The following is a 14,010-nucleotide window of genomic DNA, read 5'->3' on the forward strand; positions in this document are numbered from 1 at the left end:
AACATCACTCATTGCTTGACCCTCACTTCATCTGTAGAGGGAAATTGGTTTTTACTCCATCATAAATCATCAAAAGCGTGTTACTGTGCTGGAACACTGGAAAATTAATGTTTTCACCATGTTTGTGTTTCATCATCTTTATATAAAAAGGGCACTATTACTGCGGTGAATGTGTCGTGGTAAAAAATGCATATAACCAGATGGATTCAACCAAGAGCTGTTTGTGTCTGAAACCGTGAGCATTAATGTACCTCACCACTGGCCTGATAGAGGAACATGTGCTTAAAAGATAACACATAAAGCTTAAAAAATTTACTTTAGGATCCAGTTCAGACTAACTTGCATGGAACAGTGTGTGATGATAAATGATTTTGGAGTACTGTGATATGACGGGTCACTGTATGACAGTGGCATTCTTTGGGTCCTTGACCTCAATAGAAATCTATTCATGGAATTCATCTTCAGATTGTTCTCCAGGCACAGATTAATCAGGAAAAGCCCTATGGAAATAACACTAAAATTATATTACACCCTTGATGTTTTATAGGATCCTGTCATGATTTAGTTCACTTATCCACTTTATTTTTGACGTTAGATCGTGCGAGGCCATTTATAACTTGAATTTGCAAGGTTTCCGGTGTCATTCGCTTCCAGTTAGGCCTATTTTACATATACAAAAACAGTCTGATATGCTGCTTGAGACTGCAAACTGATATTTGTTACCATATTATTTTAACTCATACATTAACACACTGGTTCATAAAGCAAACGGTTTTACCTTTTACTGCACTTTGTTATTCTTTTAGTTTTTTACATAGCTGCTAATGAAGTCTGGCAGAAAATAGCAAACTTCCGCATTGTGAAATAAAGTGGATAGACTAGTTCTAATAATGTGACAGAACAAACTGATTTTAGGAACTCCAGGACCATTAGACCATATTGTGCAATATAGACATTTAATTGATAATGAATTTCACGACTGCACTTTGTTATTCTTTTAGTTATTTACATAGCTGCTAATGAAGTCTGGCAGAAAATAGCAAACTTCTGCATTGTGAAATAAAGTGGATAGACTAGTTCTAATAATGTGACAGAACAAACTGATTTTAGGAACTCCAGGACCATTAGACCATATTGTGCAATATAGACATTTAATTGATAATGAATTTCACGTAATTAAATATAGGCCAGGGACCTTAATTAGCTGGTTCAGGTGAGATTAATTAGGGTTGGAGTTAAACTCTGCAGGACACTGGCCCTCCAGGAACAAGTTTGGAGACCCCTGATATAGGCTATTAAAATAATGGCAAACATTTTATCATATAAACAAACATTTAACATATGCTTGACTACAAAACAGTATTGGACAGAATCATTGTCCAGGAAAAAAGAAAATCCCATACAGCCAAAAATATATATATTTTTATAGCCAAAATACATTTTAAATATTGAACGTATAATGTAAACAGCGAAGCTCTATTAAATATGTTTTTAGTGAAAAGTGAAAATATAGGCTATTTCAAAATGTATTTCAGAAGCAAGAATACATTTTCTAATCTTACAGTACATTCTTCAAAAGTGACATGTGAATGTATTTTCTTGGATTGAAATATATGGAGGCCAAATATATGTTTTTAAAATATATATTTAAATTGTAAAAATATATTTTCAAAAATATACCAAAATGGCCAGAAAAATGATATTAATAGAAAATTTATTTACGTTATATATATGAATATGAAATATTAAAATTGATATTTTTTTTGGCCAAAAAAAAATGGATGTTCTTAGTTTAGAAGAATTCACAAATATCTCTAAGACAGTTTTGAATGATGAGTTTGAAACTAATATACAAAGGCGCTTTAGAGAAAACAAATTTGACTTTTGACTCGAAAGCTCACATATGCAGGCCAGTGCGTGCATTCTACACTGTATTCTCGTACAGATCTCTGTGCAGCCAGTGATGTCTGAGCTCATGACCATAACAAAGCAACAATGCCAGACTGGATTCCAGCCCGGCTTGAAGTTCTTGGAGGGCAGAAATGCGCTGAAGCTGCTGAGTGCATCCTGCATTCATTAATTCAGTGAAGTCTCGCGGTGTTCACGCAAGCTCTCAGACATCTTGCGTTTGTCAGACCGCTACGAATCTGCTACGAATCCCACCCAGCACTGCTCGATCGCCGTCACACCTTCACATGCGGGGCTGAACTGAGTTTGCGCGCTTGAGACACTCGGAGAGGATCGCGTGCGGCGTTATTTCCCAATTGTGCGTCATTTCTGCCTTTCTGCGTTTCTTCCACCCAGTCAATATGGCAACACCCGCCGCTGTAAACCCATCGGGTGAGTAGAAATTTTTTCCTTTCGCTTTTAAATACAACGGAGATGGGTGTTTAAGCGGAAACCGAACGTCGGCTTTTGACGCAATATTGTGTTTTCGCGATAACAAAAGAAACCGCGACGCTTTAAACGCACGCACGCAAGCCCCCCCTCCCCCCACGCAAGGAACAACAGCGACATTTAGAATTTAAAACGCTACATTGTATCATCTCGTATATCGCTAACATAACATTCATTCTTTCGTGACTATAGAACGGAAATGTATCACATTTGGCTTTATTCTGCCGCGGCTGTTTGCTAATGCAAATTAGATGCTGAATACATTTGCCACAAGCCAGTACGTGCTTTGATTTCCTTGATACGCGACTGTTGAATCTGATACGTTGCTTATGGGACTGTAATAGTGATGTAAGGATATTTTGTTATGAGCTTTTGATGCTTCGGTGACAGCAGACACACAGCATTTATGATTATGTACAAATAGCAGCATGATAAGTAGCAGGATTGAGATAAAAAGGTAAAGTGACACTACGAGATGTAAACAAAAGCACTGGAAGGCTGTCATGAGCTCGTACAGAGAACTTTTTAATGAAAGTTTACCTGAATGTGTGAAGGTTTTAGTCACTGAATAAGAGAAAGGCAGTGGACTTGTTGCTGTTTTAGGTTTTAATGCTGTTCTGCCTCCAGAGTCACGATTATGTGGGCATCTGTGGTCTATTTTAGTCATCACAGAATGTTCTAGTGCTTAGATATTTATCACCTCTGAATAACAACCAAAAAGGACGTAGAAGGTCAAACTTATGAAAATGGAATGTAAATTGTAGTGAAGTCAAAGTCATGCTTACATCAGGCATCAAAGAACTATAACTCTGTAAAGCCCAAAATATAAAATAAATTAGTTTTGTTCTGACTATTTTTAAAAATGGAACTGTTTATTTTTTTAATGCATCAGTTTTATTCCGAGGCCCAAACTGAGCAAAAATATGCAATTTGGTGCAGATACTAATATTTATATTGACAATTCTGATAGCTTATAATGTAAATCAAGGAGATCTTTACAACAGACTTACATAAATGATATTTAAATACTTAGTTTGATGAAAACATAATACAGACAACAGAAGGCATATAGCATCATAAAAAACACATGTTGTTCAGATGTAATTTGACATATAATTGTTGTTAGTAGTATTTAAAGGGCGACTTATAATAGCATACAGTGAATTTGACTGACACATTAAGAGCATTGTCTGTTAGTCTTGTGATGGACTGGTCGTGTCCAGCGTGTTTCGCAGCCTTCAGCCTGAGACTCCAGCATCATGTGACTCTGCATGCGGTTTGGAGAATAGATTTAAATTAGTTTTGTTCTGACTATTTTAAAAAATGGAACTGTTTATTTTTTTAATGCATCAGTTTTATTCCGAGGCCCAAACTGAGCAAAACTATGCAATTTGGTGCAGTTGTAATTTATATGGCCAAAAAGTAAGATGAGATTCTGATAGCTTGTAATGTAAACCAATGAGGTCTTTATAGAAAACAGACTATGTGCATAACTCTATATCTCCCAGTAATATGACTTAGTAAGATGATATTCAAATGCTTCTATTTAATGATCAAAGCTCTGTAGTTTCAGAACATATAATGCAATGCAATACAGTGATGATTGAGAGACGAGCAAATAAACCTTCCTCAGAAGCCTGATGGATCATATTTCCTTCTCTCATTTCTAACTTTTTCTAAAAAGTAATGTATTGGTAATCAAGTAAACCTAAGTTGCTTGAGTCCAGTAAGTGTTCATCTTGAAACTTTCTAAAAAAATATAAAAGTAAATTTTATAAAGATCAGTAAACATTTCACAGCAAAAAGACACTTATACTAAAAGGCCTTTTTCTTGCTGAAAAAGTATGAACTATCAATCAGACGACAGAAGGCATGTAGTAGATTGTGTGCAACAGGTTTTTGGCGAAGTTTTATGGCCTTAGAAATTCATGCATCAGCTATTTTTACATACAGTAAAGCACAATACTATTGGCCTGATAAAACTGATACTATGTTTTAAAAAAAACATACATCTGATCAATTTTATGCAACAGACTTCACTCAGACTTGGTTAGTGATTGTTCAGAGGAAACATGTCACAGAAACCTACTGCTGCTCAGTTTATTCAGTCACTTGCTAAAGTAAATTACGCTCCATGACTCCATTGCTTCCACGAACACTCTTTTCCCCCCAGCGGCAATTCCTTCCCCAGCACCTCATTGTAAATGCAAATGAGTCGAAATGAATAAAGAATGTGAGCGTTATTAGCACCTGGTTGACATGCCGAGCTGCCAAGCACGCTTTAAAATGCACAAGAGCATTCTGGGGTGGAGTCACATGACTGTAGTTGAACTGAAGGGCACTTTGTTTTAAAGTCAGCTAGCTTTTATTTCACTTGCTTAACAAATCTATAGGCCATCTGTACTTTTCCCATTATGCCCACAATGCCCGGTTGCAGCGCAGCCGCGATAAGAACGCGTTTCGTACAAATAGCAGTAGGCGTTTGTGAATGGGGATTACAGGCACAGTTGATTAGCAACAGTTCGGACTGTTTGCCGACCTCTTGTGTTTGTGAAGGAAGCCTTTCTGTTGAAAGGAGTGATGGATAACAGGACTGACCAGAAGTGTAGCATTGCTAAGAAGGAATTGTGTGCATATGGTGTCTGCTGCATGAGCTAGCAAATGCTGTAGGATTGACTTTATTTACTTATTTTCGTTTCTGCATGGGCTTTGAGTAAGGCTGAGATTGATATATGATGATACAGTGGTGTGAAAAAGTGTTGGCCCCCTTCCTGATTTCTTATTTTTTTGCGTGTTTGTCACACTTTAATGTTTCAGATCATCAAACAAATTTAAATATTAGTCAAAGATAACACAAGTAAACACAACATGCAGTTTTTAAATGAAGGTTTTTATTATTAAGGGAAAACAAAATCCAAAACTACATGGCCCTGTGTGAAGAAGTGTTTGCCCCCCTGTTAAAACTGTGGTTTATCACACCTGAGTTCAATTTCTCTAGCCACACCCAGGCCTGATTACTGCCACACCTGTTCGCAATCAAGAAATCTCTTAAATAGGACCTGCCTGACAAAGTGAAGTAGACCAAAAGATCCTCAAAAGCTAGACATCATGCCGAGATCCAAAGAAATTCAGAAACAAATGAGAAAGAAAGTAATTGAGATCTATCAGTCTGGAAAAGGTTATAAAGCCATTTCTAAAGCTTTGGGACTCCAGCGAACCACAGTGAGAGCCATTATTCACAAATGGAAAAAACATGGAACAGTGGAGAACCTTCCCAGAAGTGGCCGGCCGACCAAAATTACCCCAAGAGCACAGCGACGACTCATCCAAGAGGTCACAAAAGACCCCACAACAACATCCAAAGAACTGCAGGCCTCACTTGCCTCAGTTAAGGTCAGTGTTCATGACTCCACCACAAGAAAGAGACTGTGCAAAAATGGTCTGCATGGCAGAGTTCCAAGACGAAAACCGCTGCTGAGCAAAAAGAACATAAAGGCTCGTCTCAGTTTTGCCAGAAAACATCTCGATGATCCCCAAGACTTTTGGGAAAATACTCTGTGGACTGAAGAGACAAAAGTTGAACTTTTTGGAAGGTATGTGTCCCATTACGTCTGGCGTAAAAGTAACACTGCATTTCAGAAAAAGAACATCATACCCTGACCTGAATCCTATTGAGATGCTGTGGCATGACCTTAAAAAGGCGGTTCATGCTCGAAAACCCTCCAGTGTGGCTGAATTACAACAATTCTGCATAGATGAGTGGACCAAAATTCCTCCACAGCGCTGTAACAGACTCATTGCAAGTTATCGCAAACGCTTGATTGCAGTTGTTGCTGCTAAGGGTGGCCCAACCAGTTATTAGGTTTAGGGGGCAAACACTTTTTCACACAGGGCCATGTAGTTTTGGATTTTGTTTTCCCTTAATAATAAAAACCTTCATTTAAAAACTGCATGTTGTGTTCACTTGTGTTATCTTTTACTAATATTTAAATTTGTTTGATGATCTGAAACATTAAAGTGTGACAAACATGCAAAAAAAATAAGAAATCAGGAAGGGGGCCAACACTTTTTCACACCACTGTATGTATACTGTGTGACAATATAAGTGTGTGAAATTTGCTTTACTGTTTATACCATATTCAACTGATATGTTTCACAATTGTGCGTTTATTGATTGTATAATATTTTAAAGTCAGAGCTACCTGTTTTATAACAATAGTTTATTTTTATTTTTATAACATTACCATTCACTTTTTTTAGTCTATTTTTAGTTCTACTTTTTATGTTTTTGACCCGTGTCTCAGAATGTGAAGCTATTTATTTGGTATGAATAATCTGGACTTTTGGTTAAATGCACATATATTTAAACAAAAACTGCAAAAAAGCTGAAATTAATAAAATATAAATATTAGATAAAAAAAATGTCAAGAAAAGTGAGAAATATTGCATTGGCAAGTTGAAGTACTAAAATGACAAACTAAAACTGAAATAAAAACATTTCCGACTTGCACAAATTACTAAAGCACTTATCAAAATTACTAAAACTTAAACTAAAATTAAAATCAAAGCTGAAAATAATAATGAAAGTGAAAAGTTAAATAAAAATATTAATAAATAGTATATTAATAACACTAAAATAACACTGATGGTCATGCATATGGACATGGTCCATAACATTGCAGTTTGTCTCCAAAATCATACAGCAAATCCATACATTTTTATTTTGTTTTCTGAAGGGATTTTGGACCTTTTAAATAGACATACAAACTGAGAGCTTTGATTGAGATTTCTGTTAAATAATTGGACACACATTTATATCAGTATAATTAAGTGGGATGTTTTATGTAAATAACCCTCTGCTGTAACATAGCAGCATTTCCCTGCACTTTTACTTGCATTTTTATGCGCTTCAACTATCAATATAGTTTTTAACAGCTCTATCCTTCAAAAACAGCCTCTTTGTTAAGCTGTGTCATTGTGACAAATTCATAAAACTATCTGTACTGAAAATGTATATCGCTATGTTTCCTCTTCATTATGTGTGTGAACCAAGTTTCTAATCACCCAGTAGACATTGATTATAAGTTGTTGGTTTACCTGAAATCAGAAAGTTGCATTCAGAACGAGTCGTTGGTTAGTTTCAGTAAATACTCTTTTTGGTTTTGTGTTCTGAAAGTTTCAATATGTTTTCAATTTGTTGAACTATTTGAGAATTAATTCTTTATTTTTTTTCTGTTGTGCATACTGAGTCCATCCTTACATGAAACATTTGCACATTGCAAGTGTTCGGACTTCTGTCAAGAAATACAGCATTGTGCTCATTCGTCGTTCTCTGTAAGCTCTTGAAATGAGAATAAGGCCAAAAAAGTCACTGAGGACAACTACACGTGCATTACTGAAGCATGCTTTCGATTTTTCTGTTGACCATCATGTCTGAAATATCTAGAACACTTGGCAGCGTGAACTTTCTTTGGCTGCGTAACAATAAAGCAGAACAGAAGAGTCATTGTTCACATGTGCGTGCTATCAGTAAAAGGATGTTAATTCAATAGTTTGTAGTTTCTTCCTTTAAACTTGTTAGATTCTGAACCGTTCCCGCTCTGAAGCACTCAATTGAGAAACTCTTTTCTGCATGGAAATGTGCCAAGTGTCGCTTCGACCTCATCGGCACCCTGAGATTATTCTGCTTCAGTCCTTTCACTCTCTTTTAAGTGCTGCTGGAGAATATAGGAACTAAATGCTTCAGTGCTAAATGGGTTATTTTCTTTGTTTTTGGTCGTTCTTGTGTTTGGAATGGCCCAATTCCATCTTATTCTGTTGCAGCTTCTGTTTTTATAGGGTTTTAGCAATTATATAAAAAGGTTTGGTAGTCCATTCTGAAGTAGCTAGTCAGTTTCTCAAATGCGTTTCTATGGTTCACTCATGCTAAAATAATATACAGGGTAGGGCTGGGCGATATAGCTAAAAAATGTATCAACGATATAATGTTTCATATCGATCGGTATCGATAATTATTGACATTTTTTTATAACCTTTTTTAAAACAAAGAGCAATAGAAAAAAACGTTTAAATTTAAGCACTGTATTTTTAAATTAACCCAATTTATTGAGACAAACAACAAATATTTTTTGTTTTAACAGTCAAACACAAAATAAAAATTAAACAAATATCTAATTTCTAATGTTTTATATGCCGATTAAATAGGTCTGAAGGAAACTTTTGGCTTGTTTCCCAAGGCCACAGGAGGGCGCAATGAGCAAAATAATGCAGCGCATTAAATTGCCAACGCAAAGGAAATAACTGTCTATAAAAAGAAATTCAAATGCAACAACGTCACTTACATCATCATCACCGCATCCACTAATGACGCTCCCTGATGCACACCTAACATTTGATTGTACGTTTTTTGCATTCAAATGCAAATGTTTATTTTAAATTCGACTAGTATTCATTTTTTTTATTCACAATTTCCTCATCACAGGCAGGCACAGCACTCATTTCAGCATGTGTTCGTGTTTGTGTGTGCTGTCTGCGTCACTCATAGCACGTGCGCTATATCGAAAAAAAATTCTATCGTTATCGAAGAGGGTGTACCGTCGATAAATATCGATACCGTTTTATCGCCCAGGCCTAATACAGGGCTACAAAACCTCAGTGAAATTCACTGGTTTGAATACAAAATATGTCTTTTATGTGATTTGCAATGAATCGCTATGTTTTTTTGTGGAATGGTTGGAGAGAGTAAGTCTCCAGAATGTTCCAAAAATGTACAACCAAAATCCAAACTTTTGATCAGTAGTCTGTATACATTATTTCAGTAACCCTGCATTCTATCATCGGCCATTAAAACACCAAAATCGACTGAGCTTCTGCCGCATACCCACAATCCTTTGAATCTCAAGTCCTGATAATCCAGATCTGAATCATTCCTCCAAAGAATCAATTTATCTACGTTTATCCACCAGAAATCTCATGGGCTGCGGTCCAAGACAGCATGGTTTTCTGGGAAGGTTTCTTTTTACGCTTTGATTGAAGAATTTGCTCATTTGGCCTGTTTCTGTCTCGATGGAGTTCATTTCTCACACAAAACACAAAATGAGATGTGCTGTCCACATTTATAAAGAGCTCAGACATTACATGGGACCCTGTGGGACAGGGCCCGTTACCAAGTGCTGTGTAGATGTTTTGTTTTGGGGTGGATCTGAAAGGGAAACGGGCCTCTGGTCATTAGAATGATCCGGAGGAGAGAAAAGAGAGAGAGTGGAGCGTGTGAGCTGTTGAGTCGTGATTTAAAATGAGAGACAGCAGGGTCCTATCTGTCTGCCAGCCTTCACTCCATCCCACGAGACTGATTAATGAGTTTGACCTGAGGGCTTTCTGACAGAGAACGACAGTGGATGAGGGAGCTTCAGAACGTTCTGCAGAGCAGTAAGGCGTCTGAAGTGGAGATATTTTGAAGAATGTTCACTCACCAGCTCTAAAAAACATGTAAATCAGTGAGTTCTTCATAACAGTATAACAGAATAGTTATGTAAAATGATATAAATATATCACCTAATAATATGTCTTAGTAAGATGGTATTTAAATGCTTAGATTTATGATCAAAGCTCTGCAATTTCAAAATATATAATGCAATGGAATACAGTGGTGATTGAGAGATGAACAAATAAACCTTCCTCAAGCCTGATGATCATATTTGATACTTGCATTTTAAAATGATTTTTCTAAAAAAGTGTTCATCTTGAAATATTACTTAGTATGAACGCTATTCTTGTATTTAAAGATTTCACAGCAAAAAACATTTTTACAATAATACTAAAAGGCCTTTTACTTGCTGAAAAAAGTAAAATGACAGAAGGCACGAAGTAGATTGTGAACAACAAAACTTAAAAAATATGGCAGCATTTCTCTTTTTTGTGTAGTTTAACTTGGAGTACTAAAATAACTAGAACTAATAAATGACAATTAATAAAAAATATATGCAAAGAGAATTACTAAAACTTTACCTTAATGTAAAACAGAAAATATAAAAATAAAATCAAATGTAAAATATTAACCAAAACTGTAGTTGTATTTCAATTATACTAAAATAACACTGGTTTGCGTAATCATAAAATTTGAGCAGTCTTAAGGTGCCCCTATTATGCCATTTTTAAGGTTACTAGTATTGGTTTGAGTCTCCTACAATAGGTTTACATGCATGCAAGATATGTATTTAATATCACCTCATTTTCCATTGATTCTCAAACGATTCGTTCAAAGCAGTTCTAAGATTCGGTCTCTCGAAACCCCTCCTTTCTGTGAGCCTTCTCTGCTCTGATTGGTCAGATGGCCTAGTCTGTTGTGATTGGTCTACCGCATCAAAGCCACTAGAAGGCAAGCCTGCAACCTTTAGACAAAAAAGCGTAACGGCTAATGCTAACGCTTCCGGTTTGCCAGTACATGGGAAAGGACACCAGAGGCCGTTTTTTTAAAATGGATGTCCACGGAGGAGAGGCTTCACTACGCTGAATAAACAGCTTTTTAGAGGAAACAGCTTATCATTTAATGAATCAACAGCCTATCGGCTAATCTTCAACATGTTTTACACTAAACAATACTTTTGGATTGAACTATTTTCACAGTTTACACCAAAAAAAAAAAAGCCGTTTTATAAGAGAAGTCACTGACATTTTGCGACAGGTGGGATACAGCTTACAGCATTTCTCATTCAATCGGTATCCGTAAACAGCGATTGAGTGTCGCACAACTCGGACTGAAATTCAATGACGTCAAGGCTGTAATGTGATTGGTTATTAGGGCACACGTGATCCAAGTTGACCGTTACGGTTTCTCCGATAGTAAGTAATACAGACCCTCGTATCTCCCTATAGTAAGACAATCTCTGACCGCATACAGCGTGTGTCAGAAATGATACGCCCGTTGCCATAGTTACGTATTTTTGAACGCTCAATGTAAAATATGAACATCTATTATTTATCATACATACAGGTTGTTATTCAGTGGAGCCAGCTGGTCCAAATAATCTGGGTATTGAGTAGACTTGTATTCGGTAATGCGATATATCACGGTAATGTATATATGCACGATATTGTTATCGTGGGCACTTCTAAATACCGTGAATAATTATATATTACAAATTATTCAGAATTTTGAATTTATATCGTGATAATACCGTATACCGTGATAAAGCATTAGCAATTAATCGCAACATGAAAATTTGATACCGGCATATCCCTAGTATTGAGCTCATTTTTCAAGAGTGAGCATTTGTGAATCCTGTGTTGAACTCCCCAAGATTAGAGAAGCAGTCGTCAGTAGAATGACGTGTTTGTGGGCGGAGTCAAGATGTTTCGCGATCAGCTAACGTAGAACATAGGCGGGAATTATGCAAATGTGTTACCCCGTGATGTGTAGCCGTCACGGAAGTGGGATTCGAATTACTTACGACTCGTTTCAGCTGTTTAGAGTCGATTGTTTCTTTTGGGAGACAATAACTTTATTTATTGTGCACTTTCAGCTTTGCAGATCGTTTACATTCACATACAGCTACATTACACACTGCATAAAAGGCAATATTGGAAATGGCGTAATAGGGGCACTTTATTTTGGAATTTCCTTTCATGGATTCAAGTTTCTCTTGTACCTTCATATGAACTGAGGTTTGAAATATAAGGTGTAAGTTTGTAAACCTCATAAATGAATAATGAAAACTCAGCGAAAGGGTCTGCTGTGCTCTGGAGTACGGGAGAAGTGGAAGGCAGACTTTATCAAATATTAATATGATTCTGCGATCATCAGGCTGAACATGTCAGAGTGTGTTCATTTTCTCAGCCTGCTGCTGTTGGCGATGTTAGTCTGAGCTGGTGTGTGAGTGGTATATTTGTGTCTTGCTTTGTGACCAGCAATGCACAAATACTACATTTTCTTTTTAGCTCAGAATTGGTATTTATGAAACGACACCGATAATAATAAGAAATCAGTATATTAGAATGATTTCTGAAGGATCATGTGACACTGAAGACTGGAGTAATGATGCTGAAAATTCAGCTTTGATCACAGGAATAAATTACATTTTAAAATATATTCAAATACAATTATTTGAAATTGTAATAATATTTCACAATAATTCTGATTTTTATCATGATAAATGCAGCCTTTGTGAGCATGAGAGACATTCATAAACATTAAAAAATTGTATTTTGATGTGCATGTTAGTGCTTTATACTGCAGTAAATAAAATCAATTTGAATAAAATCAATTGATAATTTTAATCAATACAATTATACTGCAGCCCGACTTTGTCATCAAAGTTTTGTCGACTTGATGGTGAATTCATGAAGCGAACCCATGTTTGACATGATGGTATATTCACTATTTATTTGAAATGAATTAATGTTTGTTATTTTATATGTGGGATAAAAGTCATCTAGTATTGATACGCCAGCTGTATGAACGTGAAGTCAGTGATTCTGAGGTTGATGGTGAAGATGTTTCGCTCTTTCAGAAATGGGCACGGATCTGCCGGGACCAGTAGTCATGCCAGGCGCTGTGGTGGGCGCGGGTCAGGTCAGGATGGCGGGCACCATGCCAGGGCGAGGAGGCAAGCGGAGATCAACGGGGTGAGTTATTATGCTAAACGGCATATTATTGTCATAATTATAGATGCTCTGGTCAAGATCACACTTTACAGTTCAAAATGGTGTCTTGCAAATGAAAAAATATAAATAAAAAAGTCAGAATTACCCATTTTCATCTGATTTGCTTAGCTGTTTAAGTGGAATTGGGTACAACTGGACAGGTTTTGGCCCTTTTTGTTCTTTCTTTAATAGCCCATTAATCAATAAAATTCAGAAATTACCTTTAAAGAATGAAACTACTTTATATACATGCATATTTCTTTTCTTTTCTATGTTTATAATTTCTTTCTACATAATTTCTTATTGCATCACATGTGTAATTTATACATGTTTGTTAGTCTATTGAAGGTTATGTGATGCATGCATCTTCAAGAATCGGCTAAAAACACATCTCTTCCATCTTTATTTGACCCTCTAACTCTAGCACTCTCTATTCTAATTCTATTCTTAAAAACACACTTGTCTCTTTTAGACTTGCACTCTATTCATTTGCTGCTTGTTTTCTTTAAAAAAACAACAACAACTAACACTTGCTTTCTAATCTTTTTGTATTCTATCTGTTTTCTTTTCATTTATTATACAATTATCAAAAGCAAAAAGGCCTCTAACACTAGCTTGCTCTATTCTTTTTCTATTCTATCTGTTTTCTTTTTATTTATTATATTATTTAAAAAACCCTTGCTACGTGTACTACGTTAAGCTCACTGAGACTTGTTATAGCACTTATCATATATCTTATCGTTATAGCAGCATGTCATTGCTCTTTTGTTGATTTTGATGGCTTCCATTGACCTGATTTGTAAGTTGCTTTGGATAAAAGCGTCTGCTAAATGACTAAATGTAAATGTAAATGCATGCAGCAAGAAACATCCTGAATCAGGAGTGTTTGTAGTTGAATGCAGCTGTAATGAGCTGCTGAAATGATATGACTGTCTCTCAGCGCCCATTGAATATTTTTCCTATTTTTTTATT

General features: G+C 36.1%; 1 protein-coding gene across 1 annotated transcript in view; it reads left to right on the top strand.

Annotated features, from left to right (window-relative positions):
- The first annotated feature begins 1,950 nt into the window (after positions 1-1,950).
- The window catches only part of LOC107662321 (aryl hydrocarbon receptor nuclear translocator 2-like), an 80,778-nt gene continuing 68,718 nt past the window's right edge, over positions 1,951-14,010 (top strand). The window contains exons 1-2 of the mRNA XM_016452307.1: positions 1,951-2,340; positions 12,906-13,020. Coding sequence (XP_016307793.1) covers positions 2,310-2,340; positions 12,906-13,020 — 146 coding nt within the window. The 5' untranslated portion in view covers positions 1,951-2,309. The remainder of the gene's footprint in view (positions 2,341-12,905; positions 13,021-14,010) is intronic.

The sequence above is a fragment of the Sinocyclocheilus anshuiensis genome, unplaced genomic scaffold (assembly GCF_001515605.1).
Source record: "Sinocyclocheilus anshuiensis isolate Anshui unplaced genomic scaffold, SAMN03320099.WGS_v1.1 scaffold579, whole genome shotgun sequence".
NCBI lineage: Eukaryota > Metazoa > Chordata > Actinopteri > Cypriniformes > Cyprinidae > Sinocyclocheilus > Sinocyclocheilus anshuiensis.